Source organism: Drosophila innubila, assembly GCF_004354385.1.
Source record: "Drosophila innubila isolate TH190305 chromosome 3R unlocalized genomic scaffold, UK_Dinn_1.0 2_E_3R, whole genome shotgun sequence".
Classification (NCBI taxonomy): Eukaryota; Metazoa; Arthropoda; class Insecta; order Diptera; family Drosophilidae; genus Drosophila; species Drosophila innubila.
Window position 1 is genome coordinate 17,522,793 of NW_022995380.1, and position 23,200 is coordinate 17,545,992.

The 23,200-nt window shown below is 40.9% G+C and overlaps 7 protein-coding genes and 1 long non-coding RNA gene across 9 annotated transcripts; 3 read left to right on the forward strand and 5 right to left on the reverse strand.

The window, feature by feature from the left end:
• Window positions 1-17: 17 nt before the first annotated feature.
• On the forward strand, window positions 18-1,682 carry LOC117792974 (splicing factor 3A subunit 3). Its single transcript, XM_034633330.1, has one exon. It carries the CDS (start codon window positions 98-100, stop codon window positions 1,607-1,609), a length of 1,512 nt encoding a protein of 503 aa, XP_034489221.1. The 5' UTR covers window positions 18-97; the 3' UTR covers window positions 1,610-1,682.
• On the reverse strand, window positions 1,617-2,312 carry LOC117792975 (mitotic spindle assembly checkpoint protein MAD2B). Its single transcript, XM_034633331.1, has one exon. The coding sequence runs from the start codon at window positions 2,274-2,276 to the stop codon at window positions 1,671-1,673; it is 606 nt and encodes a 201-aa protein (XP_034489222.1). The 5' UTR covers window positions 2,277-2,312; the 3' UTR covers window positions 1,617-1,670.
• Window positions 2,313-2,624: 312 nt separating this feature from the next.
• On the reverse strand, window positions 2,625-3,496 carry LOC117791487 (40S ribosomal protein S13). Its single transcript, XM_034631263.1, has 3 exons — window positions 3,417-3,496; window positions 3,085-3,212; window positions 2,625-3,023 (listed from the first exon to the last, which is right to left on the reverse strand). The coding sequence occupies exons 1-3, from the start codon at window positions 3,437-3,439 to the stop codon at window positions 2,719-2,721; spliced, it is 456 nt and encodes a 151-aa protein (XP_034487154.1). The 5' UTR covers window positions 3,440-3,496; the 3' UTR covers window positions 2,625-2,718.
• A 761-nt stretch (window positions 3,497-4,257) lies between these two features.
• Window positions 4,258-9,827, forward strand: LOC117790916. The gene is made up of 11 exons (XM_034630528.1): window positions 4,258-4,287; window positions 4,366-4,453; window positions 4,522-4,574; window positions 4,929-5,116; window positions 5,178-5,377; window positions 6,042-7,018; window positions 7,203-7,513; window positions 7,573-7,714; window positions 7,784-8,232; window positions 8,304-8,498; window positions 8,555-9,827. The coding sequence occupies exons 3-11, from the start codon at window positions 4,553-4,555 to the stop codon at window positions 8,897-8,899; spliced, it is 2,829 nt and encodes a 942-aa protein (XP_034486419.1). The 5' UTR covers window positions 4,258-4,287; window positions 4,366-4,453; window positions 4,522-4,552; the 3' UTR covers window positions 8,900-9,827.
• Window positions 9,828-9,913: 86 nt separating this feature from the next.
• LOC117790917 (general transcription factor IIF subunit 2) lies at window positions 9,914-11,007 on the reverse strand. The gene is made up of 2 exons (XM_034630529.1): window positions 10,368-11,007; window positions 9,914-10,309 (listed from the first exon to the last, which is right to left on the reverse strand). The coding sequence occupies exons 1-2, from the start codon at window positions 10,929-10,931 to the stop codon at window positions 10,007-10,009; spliced, it is 867 nt and encodes a 288-aa protein (XP_034486420.1). The 5' UTR covers window positions 10,932-11,007; the 3' UTR covers window positions 9,914-10,006.
• Window positions 11,008-11,340: 333 nt separating this feature from the next.
• On the forward strand, window positions 11,341-13,813 carry LOC117791644 (alpha-1,2-mannosyltransferase ALG9). Its single transcript, XM_034631454.1, has 4 exons — window positions 11,341-11,582; window positions 11,639-12,013; window positions 12,073-12,550; window positions 12,620-13,813. Exons 1-4 carry the CDS (start codon window positions 11,434-11,436, stop codon window positions 13,490-13,492), a joined length of 1,875 nt encoding a protein of 624 aa, XP_034487345.1. The 5' UTR covers window positions 11,341-11,433; the 3' UTR covers window positions 13,493-13,813.
• Window positions 13,814-13,890: 77 nt separating this feature from the next.
• LOC117791643 (protocadherin gamma-B2) lies at window positions 13,891-21,573 on the reverse strand. 2 transcript variants are annotated; one of them, XM_034631451.1, is made up of 5 exons: window positions 21,443-21,573; window positions 17,762-18,063; window positions 15,346-16,392; window positions 14,570-15,287; window positions 13,891-14,494 (listed from the first exon to the last, which is right to left on the reverse strand). In XM_034631451.1, exons 1-5 carry the CDS (start codon window positions 21,501-21,503, stop codon window positions 14,226-14,228), a joined length of 2,397 nt encoding a protein of 798 aa, XP_034487342.1. In that variant the 5' UTR covers window positions 21,504-21,573; the 3' UTR covers window positions 13,891-14,225. The 2 variants fall into 2 exon arrangements, with proteins under 2 accessions (XP_034487342.1, XP_034487343.1); XM_034631452.1 differs by having other exon boundaries at window positions 14,570-15,290.
• A 126-nt stretch (window positions 21,574-21,699) lies between these two features.
• Window positions 21,700-23,200, reverse strand: LOC117791838. Its single transcript, XR_004618105.1, has 2 exons — window positions 23,143-23,200; window positions 21,700-21,807 (listed from the first exon to the last, which is right to left on the reverse strand). It is a non-coding gene; the product is annotated as an uncharacterized LOC117791838 (long non-coding RNA).

A 23,200-nucleotide genomic window follows, 5' to 3' on the forward strand; every position in this document is an offset into this window, starting at 1 on the left:
AAAGTTGGTAACACTGAAGTCTACGTATGTACACACGCTTTTTACGCGAAAATTGTGTTCGTTTTAAAATAAAATATATTTGTAACCAGTTTGCATAATGGAGACGCTCCTGGAGCAGCAGCGTCGATACCATGAGGAGCGTGAGCGTCTTATAAAACTAATGGTCGATGAGCATGCGACGAAAAAGGCCGGCGAAAAGGAGCGCATTCACAGTGAGCACCGGCTAAAGTATCTAATGGAGCTGCATCACCATGCCACCACACAGCTGCGAGACCTGTACGAGGATAAGGACAACGAGAGAAAGGCTGAGATTGCTGCCCTATCAGGACCCAATGAGTTTAATGAGTTCTATGCTCGTCTAAAGCAAATCAAACAGTTCTACAAATCCCATCCAGCTGAAGTCAGTGTTCCACTGTCGGTAGAGTTTGAGGAAATGATCAAAGTCTATAATAATCCCGATGAGATGAGCGCCCTGGTTGAATTCACCGATGAGGAGGGCGGTGGTCGCTATTTGGACTTGAACGAGTGCTATGAACTCTATTTGAATCTGCGTGGAGTTGAAAAGTTGGACTACATAACATACCTAATGTCCTTTGATCATGTTTTTGACATACCGCGTGAGCGTAAGAATCGCGAGTATCGAAAGTACATTGAGACACTCAACCATTACCTACACAGCTTTATTCAGCGGATTCAGCCGTTGCTCGATCTGGAGAGTGAGCTGGTTAAAGTGGAGCTCGAGTTCCAGCGTCAATGGCTGCAAGGCGCATTCCCCGGATGGTCGCTGAAGGAGACGGAATCGGCTCTCGCAAATACTGGTGCCCATTTGGATTTATCCGCATTCTCCAGCTGGGAAGAGTTGGCATCTTTGGGATTGGATCGTCTGAAGTCCGGTTTGGTCGCTTTGGGCCTCAAATGTGGAGGCACCTTGGAGGAGCGAGCGCAACGCCTGTTCACGACCAAGGGGAAGAGTACCTTGGACCCAGCTCTCATGGCCAAGAAGCCAACTACCAAGAGTGCTAATGCTCAAACCCGCGAGAACGAGCGAAACAAGGATATTGCCCAGCTGGAGGCGCTACTCTATAAATACGCCGAATTGCTGTCGGAACAACGTGCGGCGACCAAAGAGAATGTCCAGCGGAAGCAGGCGAGAACTGGCGGAGAGCGGGACGACAGCGACGCGGAGGCGAGTGAGTCGGACAACGATGATGATCCGGATGCAGACGACGTTCCATTTAATCCCAAAAACTTGCCGCTTGGCTGGGACGGCAAACCCATACCCTACTGGCTGTACAAGCTGCATGGCTTGAACATCAGCTACAACTGTGAGATTTGTGGCAACTTCACTTACAAGGGACCCAAGGCATTTCAGCGACACTTTGCCGAATGGCGACATGCCCATGGAATGCGCTGTCTGGGCATTCCGAATACGGCGCATTTTGCGAATGTCACACAGATCGAAGATGCCATCACGTTGTGGGAGAAGCTCAAGTCGCAGAAGCAGAGTGAACGCTGGGTGGCGGATCAGGAGGAGGAGTTCGAGGATTCCCTGGGCAATGTGGTCAATCGCAAGACATTTGAGGACTTGAAGCGACAAGGACTGCTCTAGAAAGTAGTTTCATATGTTGACTTAAACATTTAATGCGTAAAATACATAAAATCTTAATTAACTAACATGTAAATATTTGAGCCTGCATTTTCAATCCCACTTTTTTAACGGTTGCCAATGGCAAAAGTGCAAATCTCTGAGACTCCTCCCCAAGTTGTGAATTTCCATCTGTCTGTAGCCAGGGAAACTCTTGGTACTGTGCATCATGACTGAGGTGGGTAAAGGCCGTCTGTGTGGTATGAATCTGAACCTTAAACTTGGAGTTTTTCGACAGTTTTGGTAACTTTTTAACCCGCTCTGCCAACTTGTACAAAGCAGATCTCAGTTGCTCCTCGTATTCCAATAGATATTGATCTTGGTTCTGATCTTCAGATACAACTGGCAACATCTCCAACACGTAGCTCTCCATGTGATCGCCTTCGTCGCCATATATAATGACTTCTAGCTTCAATTCTTGCACCTGGTTCACCAACATTTGCTTCACAGTCTTCAACACATTGGCAAGATAACAATTTAATGCCGGAAAAGCAACAATAAATACTGGTGTATTGTAAACTCGTCGTTTCTTGAAGATTTGTAATGGATAAACGCCGCGAATGTACAGTATATGATTTATAATGACTTCAATGGCCTCCAAATGTATTGCGGCAACATCTTCCAATTCCATTTTAATTCAAAATCAAATCAATTTCATTATCTGCTGCAAGCATCAGTTAAGTACTAGAGATGTAGCTCGACTCGATTTTTAATCGATAAAATCTATTTAAAATACTTTTGTGTAAATCGATTTGGTTTAAAATAGTCGATTTGGTTTGATCCCGCTAACGTTAACACTGATTTAGCGAAGCTCGCTTGATAACCCGTCGCTAATTTTTTATGCCGATTTAAATATCCGCATAAACACTTATCGCTTTGCAAGGTACTACAAAACCAACTGTTTAATTGTTGCACTCCTTTCCTAGTTCCTAGATTTTTTAGATAGACATATTAAAATCGAAAACGTCTCAAAAAGGTATTAAAAACCCAATGTTTAATTTGTAAACAATATAAAATCGATTTAATCCGGTTTTGTTGTGTTTATTTATGTTGTGTACAAAGGTGTCGCCCGTTTAGGCAACCAGAGCTGAAGCTGTGCTGGATTCGTATTTCCAGTTTGGAGCCAGAACGCTCTTTGTCTTGTAGTAGCGTGCCAAGCGGTGAATCCTGGACTCGACCAGAATCAAACGGAACTTGCCGTCCTTATCCTTGCGACTACGCTCCAAATGCTTACGGATAGCCACGGCCTTCTTAATCATGTGGTATAAATCCTCGGGAATGTCGGGCTTCAAGCCAACTGATTTCATGATGCGCAGGATTTTGTTGCCGTTGACAAAACGCACTTGGGCCACGCCATGGGAATCACGCAGAATGATACCTAAAAAGAAATGGTTGATTCAGTAAACATAACCTCAAATAGTAAACACAAACAATAATACCAATTTTGGAGGGTGTCAGGCCCTTCTTGCCAAGTTTCTTGATCTGCTCCTTGACGTCCTCAGCGTTAAGCTTCAGCCACGATGGCACCGTGCGTCTGTACGGGAGAGCTGATTGGGAAATACCCTTGCTGCAAATAAATGATTTTGTTAGAATAGCTGGCAAGTGACGACAACAACAGCAAGTGTTTTCGTTGGTAACATGTGCTTGCCCTTTATAGGCTGTTTTCCGTAAGTAAAGAACGTAATAACAATATTGCAATTTCTTTAGTACATTAGGCAATCACATTTAACAATGAATTCTTGCTTATTTAACAAATATACTATTATTTTACCCTGGAGCGTGCATACGACCCATGTTGAGCGCTTAGTTTTTGATACCGAAAAGAAATTGGAGACCAGTGCTGCCAACTTTTTTGAGGAAAAATAGCTGTTTCTGGCTGACAAGCATCCGAAAAATAAGCTGAAATTGCGATTCAAAATAGCTAAAATACTAGCTAATTTTTTAGCACCGGCCGAGCAGTGCTGCCAACTCTTAGAGGAAAAGTAGCTACTTCTGGTCGGAAAGCATCTAAATTGGATTTTGCGTGCACTTTCACCTAATTTTAAACAAATTATTTATAGCAGAATATATTTAAATAAGCCAGAATTTCGGCTAATAGCAATTTTCAAACAGTTGAATTTTGAAAATATCCAGAGCTAACTATAAAATAGCCAAGTTGGCAACAGTGTTGGAGACTTGTTGTGAAACCCTAATTAAGTCAAAGTCTACACACACGCAACATGAAAATCAGAGTTCCATTAACAGTTTAATTTTTTTCTGGGATTTTAAATTAGTGAATTTAAGATAACAAAAAATTATTGATAAAGCAATACAATTAGATTAAATAAATGATTCTAGGAATGTTGTTAATTATAATAAAATCCGAAATTCAAAAAATTTTAACAAAATTCTGTAACAAAAATTCAAAATTCTAGCTTCACTTTTATTTGGAAAAAATTAAATAAATAAATGTTTGCAAAAAAATGAACTAGATCCGTTTTCAAGCCTGCCAGATGTACGTATTAAATGTATTTTTTTCTGCCAGGTGGCAACGACTTAAGAAAAAAAACAGCACATACACACATGCGTCGGAAAGTGAGAGAGCAAAACAAAATCGTAAGTACATAAGTGGCATATAAAGAGCTAATTGAGAAGAACTGAAGGTTCGCGCCATTTCTTACTTCCCAAATAGAAAATATAAATGAAATTAATTTGGAAATATTACTTTTCATATTTTGCAGCAAGTGAATTATTATTGTGCCACCATTTTTAACGCCCGCAACGTTTGGCGTGCCTCATGTTACTCTGTGTTTGTAAATGTGTATGTATGTATGTATTTTGAGAAGCATGCACACAATTCCGGAAAAAATATACAAACTGTAATTGTTTGTTTTTAGTATTCGTTATTGCCGTTAAAGGAACAGTAAAATGGACTCGGATACTGAAGACGGTAAGTGTTCAATTGCATTTGATGAATGTGGCGCCAGTTTTGCGTTACATACTACTTATGTACTTACATTCGTAAAGGCTCGTCAAGTATGTATGTATGGGCTCATGTGTGTGTGTGGGTGTGTGCGTGTGTTGTTGTTGGTGCGTTGTATATGAAGATCGTATTGGCTAGTGTGATCTCTTGATCAGTTGCTTTTGTACTCTCTTGACATGAACTCGCATCGCCTGAGGCTAAGCCTAGACGCGGGCACATGTTATGGTGATTAAGTCAGAGTTATTTTAATTTCAATAAAACTCGCAAAACAAAAAAAAAACCCAAAAACAAACAAACAAATGACGATGTCTATTTCTACAGATTACCAAAGCTTCAATGATGTGAAGAGAAATCTTCGGGAGGTTGCAAATAGTAGGCCGGGCACCAATGTGGCTAAAGCTATTCTGGCCTATAATGAGTCTCCCAGCCTGTCGACGCTGCTGCTGCTGCTGGAGGAGGTGTCCAAGAATACGGATTTTTCAACCGATCTGCGTCTCTCGCTGAGCTACGTAAGTATCACTAATTCATCTCCAAATCAAAAACAATACTAATTATTAAATTTTCTTATAGTATATGGATGAGTTCTTGCGTCAAGTCGCCTGTCGGTCGGTGCCGCGTCGCTCGATTGTCGCTGCCGCCGGCAACGTGCTGCAATATTGCAGCAAAATCTATGGAGACCGTGTGGAGCTCATGTATCAAGTGGTGGAGCAACAGATCGAGGCGTTGCTCATTGCAGATCCAAAGAAGGCGGAGAACAACAATAATAACGGGTAAGTTCAAATAACAGTAAGAGTTGTCATCCAATGTCGCCATGCTGTCTGCTGCACTTTTGTATACCCTGTGCCGAGGGTGTTATCAGTTTGTGCAAATGTATGTAACCCAATAAAGAATTTATATTAGAGCTAGAAGCATACAAGTACAGGCAGATCAAGTTAACGCTTATCGAATTAATTAAAATTATTATTTTTTTGATTTAAAACTAAATTTATTTCTTAACAATAGTAATAATACAACATATTATAATTAATATTATTATTATTATTATTATTGCTATTATTTTAATTCTTATTAGTGGTTTTTCTTACCTACATTTGTATTTTATAAATTAATAATTACAGAGTCTCTGACAGTTGAGCTCGCTCGACTGCAGTCTTTTCCACTAATTTAGTTTGTTTATCATGCGGTCACTTATCGGTGATTCTGTCATTTTACTCACAATCACATTCACTTCCTTTCCTCGCACATTTTTCGGAATTGCTCTTAATTAAATGTTAATGACTTCAACTTTATCAATATACAAGTAAAAGTTAATGTATGATTTTTATTAAAATTTTATTCGGTGTTTAAAATTAAATTTGATTAGAGTGTTTTTATATTTTAAGGTTATTTATTAGCTATTAACTAATGTGGTTTGCATCTCTTTCCCCTAAATAGCAATACCAATGAGACAAGAAAGCCAGAGGAGCCGCGCAAGCGTCGCACCAAGAAGCTGGCGCAAAAAGAATTCGATCCCTTTAGTTATAAGATGGAACCGAAAAAGTTCAAAACAATGTCGGATGAGAAGCGCTTCAGTCGGGTCGGATTTGAGACAAACAAAAATCGAAATCGTACAATCGAGCACTTGTATCAGGAGCATACGCCAGCCAAGCTGTGGGAGCATGAGCCTATCATAGATCCAGATAATCCCTATGAGCAGGATGAGAAAAAGAACTACAAGTTGTTTACGTACCATCCGGAGCCCAGATACAATACACTGCTGCCGGACATTCCGTTCGAACGTCTTAGTTTGATTAAGGAATATGTGAATACGAATCAGGTGGATGTATCGGAAACATTAAACGAGAATATGTCCAACAGGGAGTATCTAGACGAATATATAGCGCTGGAGAATCAAATGCTCGCCTCACGTTATGGCGAGAAAACGGGACAAAAACGGGCAATGGATGATGAGGAGAGTATGCAACCGAAACGAGTGCATGTGGATGAGGAGCTGACAGCGGAGAATCAACAGAAAAGATTGCTGGAAGAAGATCTGGAAGAGCCCCCAAATAAAAGAAGGCACACAGACGATGAGGCGGAACAGGAGCCGTTGGAAAACAGTAATATGGACCCAGAAACAGATAAAAGGGATACGTTAAACTCACAAACCTCCGTGGACTCGGTGCTGAGTGATCCGTTTCAATCATTAGCACTGGCAGAGACATCTGAAGTGGTCCTTGACGATAGCCAAATGGAGGGGCCGGTTTTAAGCAGCACTCTGGCTAACAACGAGTCCAGCAGATTAGACAGTCAACTTTTGGATACGCAGGAATCACAATTGAATCTTCCTGATGGCAAGGAAGCCACTTCCCTTAATGTACAGATTGATTCGGGTATTGGCATGGAAGACTTGAGTGATATGTTGCCCACAGGTAAACTAAAATGCACGCAGTTCGTTAGTGGACTCATCGCAAGAAATCAGGCTAAGTTTTTTGTTAATCTTTTTCTTTCTGTAGACACATTTGACTCACCTACTTTGTTTTATTTTTTTTTTACTTTTATTTACGTATGTATTTCGTTTGCTGTGGCTGCTGCCTTCATTCAAATGTTGCGCAGCTCAATCTTTTGATGACGAGGGTGTTGTTCTTCCAGATAACATTGATGATCAGCGGCTGCAGTCGCTGTCGCCCAAGGTTATGATCCATGACATTTTGCCGGGTGTGCCCGATAAAGCCAACCTGAGCGTACGCCTTGACGCAGAAATGCTGGCCCTTAGTGGCATCAATGAACAGCTTGAGGAGATTGTGAATGTGCCGCGCGAGGTGCGCTATGATATTAAACTAAATATCTTGCAGCTTCCACACAAAAAGCTGCGACGAGAATGTCTCTTCAAGCTACCCAATGATTTTAATCTGTTCAAGGAAGCGGTAATTATCTCCAGATCATGAACTTTGACATGAACTCACCTGTTAAATCTCTATTGTAGCGCCTGCCAGCCAAGCGAGTAACTGAACCCAGGGTGCCTGCGGCTCCTAAAGTTGTGGCCCCCGCATCGCCAGCGCATTCCGAATCATCTCTTAATAATTATCCGCTATTATCCTTGGAATCTGAATTTGATTCAGAACTTAGTAAGTAAAAACAGTTGAAGCTTTGCTCATAATTGTTCTTAATCTTATTCTTTCTTTGTCTGCATACAGATTTTTTGGGCTTTAGACGACTAACCCATGACTCTGGAATCGATCAAGAGGAGCTTAGAGCGGAATCGGCCAAGCTTCCATCAGATGCAAATAATATTGATGACGAGGCTACTAATCTTAGTGCAATAAATGAAGAAATCCAGCAAGCCAGAGCATCAAATCAAGTAGAAGAGGAAGTTACATTGCCAGATGTACTACAGGGATTAGATACTACAGAATTGGACACAACAATTATGGATCAAAGCGAGTTGAATGATGCACTGCTGACAACAGAGGAGGAAAAAGAGACATCACTGGCAGTTTTGGGAGATGAACTCAATGTAACTCCAATGGAGTTAGAGCCAAGTGGACCGAACTTGGATGTAATTGCTACAGATGGGGATACAAATGAGGATAGCTATATCATCAATAAAAGTTCAAACAGCATCGATGAGGAAACTGACGCCAAGGTGAGTATCAGAACTAATCCAATTTCAAGAGTCATTTTCAAGTACTGAAATGTATATTATTTATCCCACAGATTATCGATTGGCATCGCCGTCTGGCACCCACCTTGGAGGCGGCGCATGAACGTCAAAACTTTAGCATACAGGACTTAAACGACGAGGTTATAAGGAAGTGCCAGGAGAAAAATGGGGAGGCAACACTGGCGGATATGCTGGAGGATAAAGATGCAACCAAACTGTGTTGCTACATGCTGTCCTCGTTGCTGCTGGTAGGTGCCGCATTCATATTTAATCAACATTCAGTTAATAAATGCTTTTACTTCAGACAAACCAGGGAAATGTAACGCTCAAAATTGATAATCGGGACAAAAGCAAACCAATTGAGATGCACCAGTTTAAAATGAAGTTAATTAGCACCGAGAGGAAGCAGCTGAACCCAGAGGATGACATTGGAAATATGCGAAGTAGTAACTCCGCAGGATCGAAGAAAATCCCTCAAACTGTTATTTCGAAGCGTGGCAAGGGAATTTACAAGCAAGATGCAACCGTTGAACCAGTTAATGTAAAGACAGTGAGTCTTATAAAACCTGTGCCCAAGTCAAGCGCACGTGCAGAGGATTCTGATTCCGGCATATCGTCGCTGCCAGCATCGTTAGCGTCTACCACGTAGCGTTGACAGTAGGAAATGCTGCGATTCTGTGTGTGTTAAACGTGTGCCTCAATGTTTAGATCCATGTGTAGTAGTTCGATTGAGTAACGTTCGTGACGTTTGTAGAATTATTGGTATAATGCTTCGATTCTCGTCCAGTAGTCGTAGCCATTTACTATATATGCTTAAAGAATCTTGAGTTTTCTAATTACGCGAATTATTCATTGCAGCCGCAGACTTTCCACCGGGGTCTGTCCTTTCCACAGTCTTACGTCAAAATTAAACGACTGTCTTGGTCGCGCAACTGACAAATGCACCGATGCATAAATACAATTTTTTTTTTTTTTTGTGAATATGTACAAAACTATTGTTTAAGTTCTTTTAATTTTAGATGCAAGTTTAATTTTAGATTTTTACTGCCAGTCCCTAGCACTGCTTTATTGAACGTAGTTTAAGCCAAAATTGACGCAGTATTATTTAAGCTCGATTTCCTTATGCTTGAAATTATCCTTTTCTTTATTTTCGCATTATCATCTTTTCATTTTCTTTCATTTATTCGATTTTTGTTTTCTTTCTTTTTTCATTTAATTTACATTTTTTTTGGATTTATTTTAATTTGATCCTTATTCATTGAAATTCTTGATTTAACCATTTTATAATTTTTTCACCCATTTAACATTCTTTCAGAGACACAAGATTTAAGTAATAGATATCTAAAATCAAGCACAATACACATATTTTGGAAATCATATTGAGCTGATAGTACTAAAAAAATCAAGTACCTGATCTCCTAGTGTATAAAGAAATTTTTTTTTCCTACTTTTAAGAAGCTGTAAATAGCGTATACATTTTACATATACATGCATATACACCTGATACAGAACATTATCTATTTACATACATATGAATGTGCAAACAAAAAATAATTTTTTTTTTAGTATAAGAACGCATCTAAATGCAAATAAAAAAAAGCATTGAAAACATATAATTAAGTGTCTGATATTGGCTGGGATGGTGAAAATAATTCAACAATTGGTTTAAATTGAGCAGAAATACTGCTGGATTTACTTTTCGCTTAGCTAAATACGCACAAAGTGTATTGAATTGAATTTGTAGTGAGATAAGATGCTATTCAGAATCGCTGCTGCCATCTGCCTTGGCTTTCTCCGCGTCCTTCTCTTCTTCAGTCTTGTAGTGGCGATATTCCTTTTTGAGCTCCCACATGTTTTTGTGCGGATTTTTCATGTTGTAGTCGCAGACGTCCTTAAGTATTTCCTTCAGGTAGCTAATGGGCTGATTGGTTATTTTGACCAGGTCCTTAATGTTATAGTATTGATGCTTCTCGAAGGCATGGAATAACATATCCATCACAGCATTCTTATCATCACGTGCCTTTTTGCCTTCCGCCTTCTTACGTTCACGATACTCGATCTGAAATGTGGACAAATGTAGTACAAGAATTCGAAAATAGAGCACGTGGTGGACTTACGTTGTGGGCATGATCCTTGACTGGCTTATAATTCTGTACGATTTTGTCAATGGGCTGCACACGACGCTGCGGTTCCGACGCCTTGCGTATGGACTCCAGCTTCAGTTTCATATAACAAGTGTCGGCAATTGGACGACATTCAAGCTTTTGCACAATCCGCCCTTCCATATACAGCTTCTCGCTGTCCGAAGTGGCTGTCGTCGCGCCTGAACCATTCTCTTTGCCGTTGTTGGCAGCCGCTGCCGCCGCCTCCGTTGGTGCCATGTGGGAGAAAACGCCAAGTGTTTGCTTTGTCACCTGTGACACGTCGAGTACATGCTCTGTGGGTATCTTCTCATCTGGATCCAGAGCGAGCACAGCGGGCGTGAGTGAAAGTGACACTTGCGCCTTCTGACCCGGCGTCTTGCTGATGCGCAGCTTTCCCACATCCATATTCGATGGCGCCTTTTCCCATTTCTGTGCAATGTATTTGGGTACCTTCACAAGCCAAACGCCACGTCCTGCATTGGATAGATCCAGGTCCTTGTCAATGATTTGCACCTTGTCCTTGTCATCCTTAGACATGTTTATTTATGACCGTTTATTTTTTAAGCGCAACCGCAACTGAAAAATGCAATTGCGAAATGAAAACTGCACAGCTGCGAATGTAAAGTTGCCAAAGTTTCTACAATGGTAAGCGAATTGAATAAGGTTGTGGAATATAAATAACAAATGTGACGTCATAGACCACCGAAATTAGCTGGGGCTGTAGAGTTGCCAAAGATTCTACAATGGTAAGCGAGAGAAAGTTATTCCTGATTTCATATAAAAACTCATAAGATGCATTGATGATAAAAATTTTAATCAGTGAATTAATTTGTCATATCTTGCATTACTGTTAAGTAATAAAGTTATGTGCATATTGTGCTTACCTTGTAAATAGCTTACACCAATAACTCGCGCTGCCAACTCTTTTATTTTTAATCCAATAATGCAATCAGCTGACAGCTGATAAAAATTTCACACGCTGGCTTTTTACTGCGGGCAAATTGTACGGAAAATCGAGAGGAAATCGCCGGACTAGGAAATGGCACCGCCAGCGGCACGGGCACGTTATAATGCCAACAAGGCTGACAACCAGATATTGACCAAGAAGCCACCAAAACGTCTAAATGACAAGAAAGACACCACCGGTGACATTCCAGCCGGCACCGGCAGTAAGAAGAAGGAAAAGCGGTATGTGCATAACAATATAATGTATAATTAATGTTTTAATGTGTCATGTTCTGCAGTAAGCAATCAGCGATCGCTGCCAACTCAGCGGACAAGACGCAGTCCAATCCGAACCCAATAATGCCAAGTGTTCACACCGCCTTCAAAACATTTGTTAGTGCCCGTCTTTGCAGCGCCATTTGGGCGTACATTGCTGACTGTGATGAGACCTTCAATTACTGGGAACCGCTGCACTACATCATCAACGGACATGGTCTGCAGACCTGGGAGTACAGTCCACAATTTGGTTTACGCTCCTACACATATCTGCTGCTCCAAGGCGTGCCTGGTTGGATCTATCAAAAGATATTCAATCCGAGTCCGATCCTCATCTTTTATATGATACGCTGTATGCTGGGCTTTGGCTGTGCTGTCATGGAACGGTTCATGTACAAGTAAGTGCTCTAGAATTTGTGGCAAGTAACTTCATATAAGTAATCTGATTATATTCTAGATCCATATGCCAGGAGTTTGGCATACACGTTGGACGCCTGTGGCTGATATTCCAGCTATTTAGTGTGGGCATGTTTGTATCCAGCACGGCTTTGTTGCCGTCCTCGTTCTCAATGTACTTTGGCTGTTCAGCATTGGCCGCCTGGTGGCAGAAGCGTTACAGTCTCGCAATCTTCTTTACGGCCATCTCGGCGCTCCTTGGCTGGCCATTTGCAGCGCTCATTGGAGTGCCGCTGGTGCTGGAACTCTTGCTACGGCAACGCGACTGGCGCACGTTTGTACAATGGACGCTGATCTCTGGTGCGACAATTGCATTGCCCATGATTGCCATCGACACCAGCTACTTTGGCAAACTGACCTTTGCGCCGCTTAACATTGTCTGGTACAATGTATTCACCAGCCACGGACCCAATATCTTTGGCACAGAGCCACTCACCTACTACCTCATCAATGGTTTCCTAAATTTCAACATCATTTGGGTAAGACGTACTATTGATAAATCTACTGTCCAAATTGTTAACAATGTTTAATTGTTTTTGGGTTTTCAGTTATTGGCTCTGCAGCTGCCCATCATGCTGGTCATGGACTATTTGATTGTGCCCGCCAAGTTCAAGTCGACGCTTAACTTTCCGCGTTTTATATCGCTGGCTCCGCTGTATCTTTGGCTGTTGGTCTTCTTTGCGCAGCCGCATAAGGAGGAACGTTTTCTGTTTCCTGTGTATCCATTGATTTCCCTGTGCGGTGCAATCACTGTGGATGTCTATCAGCGCATCTTCTTCCGCTTCAAGTCGCTCATCTTTAAGATTAAGTCGGGCATTCACTATTTGGATCACAGCATGTTTATCGCCATTATTGTGATGGTGGCCAGCACTTTGCTGGGCCTTTCACGTGTCTTTGCCCTGTATCGCAATTATCATGCGCCCATGGATCTGATGCTGGAGCTTAATCAGTTCAAGACTACGCCTCAATATCGCGCTGATGAAATTTATAATGTGTGCATTGGCAAGGATTGGCATCGTTATCCAGGTAGTTTCTTCTTTCCGGCACGCAATTTCCGTTTGCGTTTCCTCAAATCCGAGTTCCGTGGCATGCTGCCCGCTTATTACGCGGCTGGAATCAATGCCACGCAAGTGGTGCATCCCTATTTTAATGATCAGAATCTGGAGAACGAGCATATGTACTTTGATTACGATCAATGCCATTTTCTAATCGACTTTGATGAGGGCAAATATACAGAACTAGAGCCGAGTTACTCAAGACGTACCAAAGACTGGTCCATTATGAAGACATTGCCATTCCTCATACAGGAGAAGTCGCACAAGGTACTACGCGCCTTCTACGTGCCATTCCTTACCGACAATCACATAAAATACGGAGATTTCAATTTACTTAAGCGCAAAAAGACCCGGAACGGCAGCTAGAAAAGACAGCAATAATTTAACTAATCCCGTGTGGATTTCCATGCAGCAATCATAATCTGTCGAAATTGTAATTATTATTTATTTATGTTTAATTGATGTTTGCCTATGTTCCTTTTCCAAATGTGTATTTGATGCAAGCGAAAAGTTTCTGTAAATTGACCTGATTTTAGTTTGTAAGTCATCATCAACGAATTAATTTACCAATTTCTTTTGCATTACGTTTTTCTTAATATCATGCCAAAGCTGTAAAGATTATGCTGAAACGAACTAGACTTTAAGCAATTACAAAATATAAAAATAAAACAAAGGAGATTCTTAAAATATGTAGAATGAGTTTGGAGGAACCGAAGTAATTAGTGGAATAATTGTTAAATTGACCTTAAAGAACCTTAAACTTCAGTTTAGTTTAATAGAGTTTATTCTTAAGTATCGTAAAAAGTGGGAAGCAAAATTTTACAATGGAATTCGCTTGCTTAGGTCTACGGGTGCTGGATGTTTACAATGCTATATTTGGTCTACTACATGTACAGTGGGCCTATAACCTAAATACGACTCTGACTTAGACCTATTACAGTCGAACTTCTCCATAACGAACGTGCTTTTTTTTTTTGATAAGAAACTTTTTCTTAAATTTTATATTTGTATTCCTAGTAAGTTCGTTGTATTGAGGTTCAACTGTACTCTAGCTGCTGTTCCAGCAATATTTACAGGATTAAATCGACGATAGATCGATCTAAAAATAGACAGTCAGATTGTTTTCGGAGGATCCCATCGTATCGGAGGCGGTCTGAAGATTGGAAGGAGCACCAGCTGCACTGCCATTGGACGTCGTTGTAATGGTTGTGATGCCTCCGGCGGCAGCAGCACTGCCAGCTATCGTCTTACGGTTATTGTTCTCCGGCGTCGTCTGCTGCAGCTGTGGATCGTGCTGCGAGAGGGAGTCGTGCTCGATTTCATCCTCCTCGTAGAGCTGCCCGTTGGCAGAGGCGCGGGATACGATGCCTGGTAAGAAGACTATTTATAGTGAATGCTCTGGGCTACTGGGGGAGATCGGGACTGTAATTAGTATGAACTTACTGCGCACCGTGGCCGCATAGCTTTCCCGTTGTCGTTCCCGCTCCCGATCACGTTCCCGCTCCAGCAAGTTGGCGGCATTGCCAAGGGCCATGCTACTGCTGGCACCACTGCCCACATGGTGTAGCCCATTGTTGATGGGATTCGACAGGGTCATGTTGCCGGCGGCATGCTTCATATGGAGCACGGAGACGCCTCCGCTGGTTACGCTGGCCCCATTGCCATTGCCCGCCAGCTTCTCGTGTGTCACCAGATTCGCGGAGGAGACACTACTATGTGCCTGGCTGTGCACACGATTGCGTCCCAGGCTGAGGCCACCCGAGCTGCCCTTGCGCTGCTTCTTGGAGCGCACAATGTAGCAGCTGAGCGCCATGATGATCAGCAGGAACAGGCCCACGATCATCCCAAACATGCCCAGCATGCTGTGGTTCCAGGTGGACTGTGCCAAGGTTAGACCCTCCATGGTGACGCTCACCGGCACGGAGGTGCTCCTCGGCGGCACTCCCGAGTCCGTGGCAATGGCAATAAGATGCACTGTGGAGTCATTCAGGCTTTGCAGCTGCTCCGGTCGCATGTATATGTTGCCCGTGGCATCGATCTCAAATAGTCCCGCATGCTGTCCCCGCAGTGACAGCTCCAGTTTGTCATTGCGATCCCCGTCGGCCGCCTCCACCTTCCCAATCAGCACGCCCTCAAAGGAGTCGGTGCGGGATTGCAGCGACTGCTGGAAACGGATAACAAATCAATTGGGATGCATCTTCAGATTCGGGGATACTTACGCTCTTGGGCACCATAAACTCGTAGTGAGTTTCCCGGAAGCGGGGCTCCCAATCGTTCACATCAATCACCTCCAGTGTGACCTCAGCCGTGGTGCTGTTGGTCAGGCCATCGCTGGCAATCACTTGGAACTCGTGCTTGGTCATCTTCTCATAGTCCAGTGGCTTCGCCAGCACCAGTTCACCCAATGATCCCACGCTAAAGAACTGCGAATTGATGGGATCCGCAATGGTGTACTTCAGATGTTTGCCGGGCTTATTGGTGGGCAGAGCCAGGATGCGATTGCCCACAGCTGTGTCCTCACGGATGCGCATGACGAAACGCTTCTGGACAAAGGTAAGGCTGCTGAGATCGCTGTGGGTGCCGGGTCGTGTCAGCTGCACAGTGGTCAGAGCATAACGATCCGGGTTGTCGATCTGGGTGGCCTTCACCACCAAGGTGGCGCCGTGTGTCAGATCCGCATAGCCAATTGGCGTGAGCAGCGTTATGACTCCATTGTGCGGATGTACACGAAAGTATTTGGCGTCCTGGGATTGCACAATGGTGTATTGAATGGGTGCACAGATGCCCTCGTCCTGGTCGACGGCCTTAAGGGGCTCCGGACGCATGCGCAACTCGCCGGCACGTCCATCGGCAGGCAATTCGGCGCTATAGGATTCCCGCTGAAACTTGGGATTCTGATCGTCCGCATCGGTGATGACCACACGCAGCAGCGTGTCCGAGTGTCGTGGCGGAGTGCCCTGATCCTGGGCACGCAGCTTGACCGTAAAGTTCTGCAGCTGCTCGTAGTCCAGTGCCTTCTTTAGAACCAAGGTGCCCTCAAGCGGATTGAGGAACTGCACCAGGTCCGCATAGGGGCCGGGCAGTACCTGGTACTCGACGGTGGAGAAGGGTCCCGGCTGATCCGCATCCTCAGCCCGAGCACCCTGCAGTATGCGTGTGCCCGGCACCGTTACCTCGGATAGGGTCAGCGTATATGGTGTGCCAATCCATTGCGGTGCATTATCATTGACATCCGTGACGCGAACATTGACGGGAATGACGAAGCTCTGCAACGAGAAGGAACAAAAGTGATTGAGTTAGATAAACACCTCAAAAGCCGGGCAAACAATCGACTGGTCACTGACCCCAAAGCTGAGTTCAAAGCGCCAACCGCTAAGCACACCTATAGTCCCTCGTCCTTCGTCCCTCCTCAAACGCTTCCCCATAAAACACTGCATATATTTGCATGTTCAAAAGCTTGGAGCAACCCCCAAAATGGCACCCCGGAAGTACTAATGGCTAATTTATGGGCCCCAGACGTCTAACCGGGCTAACCACAGGACGAACACCTTTATACCTCGTACTCCTTGTCCTTCTCCTTCTCATGCAAGTAAAAGTTAAGTTAGTTTCTGTTTTGTTGATTCTAAAATTGAAATAGGCGTCGTTGTCTAAAAAGTTTTCAATTGTTTATAGAGTGCAAGAAATAGCCGCAACTTCTCTAGTCCTACCATTCCTACATCTCCCTCTTGTCGCTAGGATAACACCATATTCGGAGTGTGAACATTCCGAATCGTGTTTACCCAATTTCATTTAACAACTTGCACCCTTACATTATATCGAGATTCCCAACCCACTTCTGTGGAGCCACATCACGCACATATAACGTCCAGGCCATAGAAGAAAGAAAAGGAGAGGAAAGATGAGGGCAGGGGAGTGAAGCCCGATTCGATATAGGTTAATTGGTTGCCCATTACGAACTGGTCGAGTAAACCGCACGGAAGAAAGAAAGTTCTGCAGGTGCTGAATGCGGCTAAGAACTTATTTGATTCCAGGAATACGACAACACATTACAGTGCTCCCAAGACTCAACCCCTGGCGTGGGTTAATTAAATTGGTCAGTAGGCTTGATTGATTGAACCCTCTGGGAGTTCCTATTGAAGTATTGCTATTTATGGGTCAGTTTAAGGGATCCAAAATTAGATACCTTAACTCAAAGTCTGTGGATTTGTACATTAAACGAAATTCCCCAAACGAATGATGTATACTTTTCTAGTTAATCTGGCAATTTTTATCTTTTTGATAAAATATTTCCTAAAAACCGCTTTTAAGTAAAATTTCTAAGCTATTTTCTCGACGTCAGTCTTAGAGTAATAAAAAAATATTTAAACAGATAATTGAGTAGATTAATGATAAATAGATTTCTTCATGGAATACATATCGATTTAATAATCAAAAATCAAGCTGTAAATCGAACGTTTCAAATTTAAACTTTGAATTAAAAAAAAATTTAAACAAACTTAAAATTTAAAATGGAAATCGTAAATATAACAAACATAATTTTGAAATGAAATGAAATTTCAGAAATAAGATTAAGTATTAGACTTTTTTGGTTCTAACTAAAAACTAAACATCTTATATTTTATTATTGTAGCTCACCGGATCCGTTGAACGCCTTCGCACACAGATGACATTCACATAGATGGAGGAGGGACCTCTTAGACCCTCCTTATCCAGCTCAACGGAGAGAGCCAAGTCTTTGGTGCCCGCCACAATCTCAACAGGTGCACTCTTCTCCCTCAACGAGAGACTTATGTCACCGGTATCCGCATTGGGATCGCCATTAATACGCAACTTGCCAATGATAGAGCCCACGGCTAAATCCTCTGTGGCAAGAAAACTCTCAGCTGAACCGCCGCCCTCTAAATAACATCTGGAGTCCAGTATCGCTCCATTTGCGGCTGCAACGAAAAGGAGAAGAAAATAGAACCAAAGTGAAAATGTGATTGCTCTCTCCCTTTCAGCTTTACTTTTTGTTTTGTTTAATTTTCTTCATCTGCTTTATTTCATGCAATTAGTTAGCTTAAAGTAAATTGCAGTTAAAGCGCCTGAGACCAGTGTGCAGTGTGTTACACTGTCCATCGCGGGACAGGTTTATTTGTACTTTCGTTGCGCTCTAGTAAGCTTCCGTTTATCTCTCACTCTTTGGCAAACGATTCACTGCAATCTGTCTGCTTTGTTTTTGCTTCAGTTATATTTTGAAGTCCACCACTATGCCACCTGCCACATGCCACATGCCACCTGCCACTTGCACACTCTATACATAAATGTGCATCTCTATTTATATGGGCAGTCTTGGACTTGCCTGCTTGATTACTGCATGATTCATGGACTGAGGATTCGCTTGCGTTGCCTTCACATCTCAGCTGATTTCGCGTTTCCGGACAAGCTCCAGTATTTAATTGTGTTACTGTGCATTGAGTTCATTCAACATTTTGCAGCTCATGATAATTTTCATGTAATTAAAATCGACTTGATTCCAAATATAAAATTTAAGGATATTAGTAAAGAAGCTGAAGATTCATATTTTTGAATAAAAATATAAATATATATATTGCTTTTCTAAATAGAATATTTCGATATTATAATTTATTGAATTGGAGCCGAAGCATTTTTTTTTTGGTCTCCTAAGTCTGATCTTAAACAGGTACTCTCGGAGTTCTACTTTATCTTTCAATAATCTTAATGTACATATATCCTCATTTGGAATCGAGGAAAACTTATACTTGTACAATTAATATTAAGACTACCGTAAAAAACATTATACGCCCCTTATGAAACTCAATTATGCATAAGAACATGACATAACACCTTCGAGTAATTACAAAAAATAAATTAAAAGTGAAGAAAAATAACAGAGCTATGCAGTTGTTTCCCATAAACTGTTCCGGTTATAGTTTGTTTTTCTTTTAAGTCCTCTTCTAAACTAACAACTAGTTCTACTGGCACAGCTAACACATAAGTAAGTGGTAAATTTGTATATGTGTTATGTTTTTAAACGTTCTGGTAAGTGGTTTCAAGAGCAAAATGCTGAGGTTCACATTGTGACCCTGACGAGAATTTCTCTTTATGGCAGAGCTGTGGACACATTTTAGTGGTAGCGGATGAATGACTGACAGCTGTGGTGAAATCTTCTAGACTCGTATTCAAGATCTTTATTGTAGGTTAATAGTTATGACATTGGGCAATCCGTATGATAATATCGTAACGAGATTTTTTTTTTGTTGGAAATTGGCATCATTTTTAGTTTTAATTGAATTTGCAGAATTTTTAACTGATCTTAAGTTTAAAGATACGCTGATATGGCACGTAGACTTTATTTTACGAGAGAAAATCGAAAGTGAAGCTGTGATAAAAATAATCTTAGGGACATTTATTCATAATACGTGTTGGTTTACACTTATGTAGTAAAATATAAAACTTTCGAGAGGTTTACACCAAAATACTGCAAAGAAGGTATTTAAACTTTTTCCCAACATATTTTTCTTCAGAGAATCAAATTAATTTGATATATATCAATTTTTAAGACGATATATGTCCTACTTTAAAGAAAAAATTTAAATCAGTCAATTTCTGTTCCATCATGAGAGATTGATCGAAGTTATAAATTTTATATATTCTTTTTAATTTTTTTGTTTTAATTAGTAACTTGCGTAACTGCAAGTCGTAAGACATTAATTAGATTTAGATTTTACATAACGCATTACAAATTGGAGTCACCAAAAACACAACAAGACAAAATTCACCATAAAGTTCAAATATCTGAAGCGTAAATCCGCGAAAGCAGTTGGATGGTATAAAATCGAGACTGAAGAAAAACATATGAGCAGTTTCAGAGCTCGAAAAGCTATTACATAAATTTGTTTTATCATATTCCTCTATTTTTGTTTGTTTGTTTTTGCAAAGAGATGGCGCAAAATAAAGTGAGTAACTAAATGAAAGTGAGTTTGGGGTTTGTTAACTAACTAAACAAATTCAAGTCAAATACGTTAAAAGCCGCCCACAACAAATACCTGTATGTTGAGAGAGAAGAGATACGCATAGAGTAAGAGATACACTTGGTTAGTTGGGGGTTAGGGAAAAGTTGAACCCTAAAAAAAATAAAAGAAAAACAAAGTTCCAAACACAAATTTGTTCATTGTGGCCGTATGCAATCGGTTTTGTTTTGGTTTTCTTTGATACAATTTTCGTTCAGCTTGATGATTTTCACGAAAATGAAATGTTTCGCTCGACGTAAATTTGAATCTGACTTTGGATTTGAATTTGTGGTTTAGTTTGTGGTTGAAAATTGCCATAATATACAAGTTATCTCTCTTATTTTGCTAGTCTATATGTTCTGTTTGGTTAAGCATTGTAAGCATCGTTTCGTAAATTTCGCAATCAATTTCTGGCACAGGTCAACTCGACGAACCGGTAAGAAACTGTGACAAACCCATTAAAATTACGAGTTGCCCGAGATTCTTCGGTTCTTCCACAATGATCGCAATCAGTGATGTATGACAATGTAATGAACCGAAATTAATGCACTAAGTGGAACTTGAAACTAGAACAGTTTGTAAATAACTTTAAGAACTACGCATTCTTGCTTCTGGTTCCAGAAAAGGAAATCCCCATTTGCATATTAGACCCCCCATTGAAGAGCTCTGGTTACGTTTCGCTTAGCCGTAAGTCACGTAAATACTTTTATTCGTCATAAATCATTGGACCAGAACGCCGTGTTGACGTGTTTTCGAGTCTTTCTTATAAGTAGTCGCTGTGTAGCTTTTCTCTTATTAAATTTATTGAGCCTTCACGACGTCATTTAGTGTGGAATTTCACTATTTTTCAGTTTGTCTCTTTTACTTTTAAGGTTATCTGCGGTTACATGCGACTAATTACTTTGTTTGTTTCGATAATCTGGCAGATGTCAAGATACCAACAGTAACGCACAAATTCCATTCAACTTACTTTCAACATAACAGAATATCAACACATTTCGAGGGGCTAAGAAGGCTATAGGAATTTTTGCATGTTTTTATTTAATTGACCACTTAAACTAAAGTTTTGACTACCTCAAAATAATTATAATTCCTGATAATTGTCTGTGATTTTCCTAATAAACTACATATTTATTTTCGTAAGTAAATGTATGCTTCTTGTTGAAAGTTATTGAGTAGTTTACTTGGTGAATATTTGAGTTGTTCAATCGCCCTTGTCAACTCTTCGACTAGGTACAGTCAACACAATAAAAATTATTTTCGCATTTTCTTATTTCCAAAATATTGGAACTCATTTACTTACCACTTTTAATCCAAGATAATCCGAAAATTGCAAAGTATAAGCAATATGAATTAATCCACATTTTGTGCACTATTATTTGAATTGAATTGTATGTTCAATATTTTAGAGCACCATAACAGAAGTTTACGAATCATGCAGATCTTTATTTAATTTGCTCATTTTATAATACAGCATATTTTAAAGTAATTTAACAATAATTTTTGGTATTATATTTTTGTTCACTTTTATTTATTTGAACTGGCATTTTTCTTCCTTTCTTGCGTTCCTTTAATTTATTTTGATTTTTGTGTTTTTTATCGCATGCAATATTTCACTTATTCACACGGAAAAGTTTGCTTTTTCAGTCCTTTCATATCTCTGATGTGCTATAAACGTTTTACATATGTATGATATTTATAGTTATTCTTGGCTTTCCCAGTACCTGCTATGATTGTCAAGAGATATAAGTACGAGTAAAATATTTAAATTGGGTCTGTAAGGTGATACGACCTAGAAAGGTGCAGGTTGCTTTCGCTAAACGTCTGTCAGCACGTGTCAGAAACGAGAGCGAAAGAGATAGAGAGAAGCGTCTAGATTATTACAAGATTATTAGTTAGACAAAACATTTTAGCACAGAAACCAAAGCAACTGGAACATTAGCCGACCTCCCAAGCCGCCCACAGTTTCGTCTTGTGCCATAAATGTCGCACATATGTCAACCGTGATGTTCTTCCACTTCTTATTGTTGGTGTTGTTGATATACTCTTGCTGAGGGTATTATAATTTTGTTACGAAATGTGTGAATTGTTTAAGAAGAAGTGCAGACATTATAAATTATCTCAGCTGCCAAAAATCCACAAATTTATAATTGGAATTGTGTGCTATATCTTTATCAAATTTAGCTAAAATCTGACTGTTATATCTGTCTGTATAGCTGTTCTAGCCTTAAATGGAATACTGATACCTCAACAAGGGTATTTAGACTTCGACCTCTCCTTTTTGTCATTCTTAGTGTTGATTCTCTGTATCGGTTGCCAGCACATTCGCTCAGTTGTTTTCAGTTGGAATTGGCGGCATTTTACATAGCCAACATTCATTGTTTGTGTTGCATTTGTTGTTGTTTCCTTGGTTCCGGTTTCTTCGCATATTTGTACAAACGTTTCACCGGTTTTCCATGCCTTGCACCCAAGTCAGGACGAGTCTCTGTCAGACCGCGCTTCCTTGTGTAACCCGTTGTATTGCAGCCAGATTTATGGCATGCCAGGAGACGCGACGCCACAACACACAACAAATGCCGCTGACCATTGTCCGTTGGGCGAAAATGAAAACGCTTTTGACCGGAAGTTGCGGAAGCGCACTGAAAAAGTCATTCACCTGTGTAAAAACCTATTTGGAATTTTCCAATATGCGCAGTTAATTTTCGACGGAATTTGAAACAGTGATCGCTTTCTGTCTGTTAAGAGGAACATCAATGTATCAATCAAATTGGAGTAGATTTAAAACATTGCTTGGAAATAAATTCAAAGAAGAAGGAAGGTTTATCAAACTCAGAATATTTTCAAAAAGTTACTATATTAGATGAAATTTTTAAGGCGAATTGGTTGATTTAATATTACGCGTTGCGATTCCTTAAAGTTTGCACTTCATATGTATTTCATTGATGAATTCACTTCACAAAATTAAGGGTTATATGCAGTTATGTTATTCGCTCGATCCGTTACAAAGTTTTTCTACTACTCGTACTACACATGCGGCCAGACGACGCTCCAAACACAAACT

Excerpts from the sequence above, each read along its gene's own strand:
- LOC117792974 (XM_034633330.1), top strand. The coding sequence starts at position 98 with ATGGAGACGCTCCTGGAGCAGCAGCGTCGATACCATGAGGAGCGTGAG.
- LOC117792975 (XM_034633331.1), bottom strand. The coding sequence starts at position 2,276 with ATGGAATTGGAAGATGTTGCCGCAATACATTTGGAGGCCATTGAAGTC.
- LOC117791487 (XM_034631263.1), bottom strand. The coding sequence starts at position 3,439 with ATGGGTCGTATGCACGCTCCAGG. Across the intron at positions 3,213-3,416 it reads GGTCGTATGCACGCTCCAGG|CAAGGGTATTTCCCAATCAG; the intron begins GTAAAATAATAG and ends ATTTATTTGCAG. Across the intron at positions 3,024-3,084 it reads CCTGACACCCTCCAAAATTG|GTATCATTCTGCGTGATTCC; the intron begins GTATTATTGTTT and ends ATTTCTTTTTAG.
- LOC117790916 (XM_034630528.1), top strand. The coding sequence starts at position 4,553 with ATGGACTCGGATACTGAAGACG. Across the intron at positions 7,715-7,783 it reads TGAATTTGATTCAGAACTTA|ATTTTTTGGGCTTTAGACGA; the intron begins GTAAGTAAAAAC and ends GTCTGCATACAG. Across the intron at positions 8,233-8,303 it reads ATGAGGAAACTGACGCCAAG|ATTATCGATTGGCATCGCCG; the intron begins GTGAGTATCAGA and ends TTTATCCCACAG.
- LOC117790917 (XM_034630529.1), bottom strand. The coding sequence starts at position 10,931 with ATGTCTAAGGATGACAAGGACAAGGTGCAAATCATTGACAAGGACCTG. Across the intron at positions 10,310-10,367 it reads TCAAGGATCATGCCCACAAC|ATCGAGTATCGTGAACGTAA; the intron begins GTAAGTCCACCA and ends TCCACATTTCAG.
- LOC117791644 (XM_034631454.1), top strand. The coding sequence starts at position 11,434 with ATGGCACCGCCAGCGGCACGGGCACGTTATAATGCCAACAAGGCTGAC. Across the intron at positions 12,014-12,072 it reads ATGGAACGGTTCATGTACAA|ATCCATATGCCAGGAGTTTG; the intron begins GTAAGTGCTCTA and ends ATTATATTCTAG. Across the intron at positions 12,551-12,619 it reads TAAATTTCAACATCATTTGG|TTATTGGCTCTGCAGCTGCC; the intron begins GTAAGACGTACT and ends TTGGGTTTTCAG.
- LOC117791643 (XM_034631452.1), bottom strand. The coding sequence starts at position 21,503 with ATGTGGATTAATTCATATTGCTTATACTTTGCAATTTTCGGATTATCT. Across the intron at positions 16,393-17,761 it reads GAAGGCGTTCAACGGATCCG|AGCTTCGTCATTCCCGTCAA; the intron begins GTGAGCTACAAT and ends TTCTCGTTGCAG. Across the intron at positions 14,495-14,569 it reads CTATGCGGCCACGGTGCGCA|GCATCGTATCCCGCGCCTCT; the intron begins GTAAGTTCATAC and ends TCTTCTTACCAG.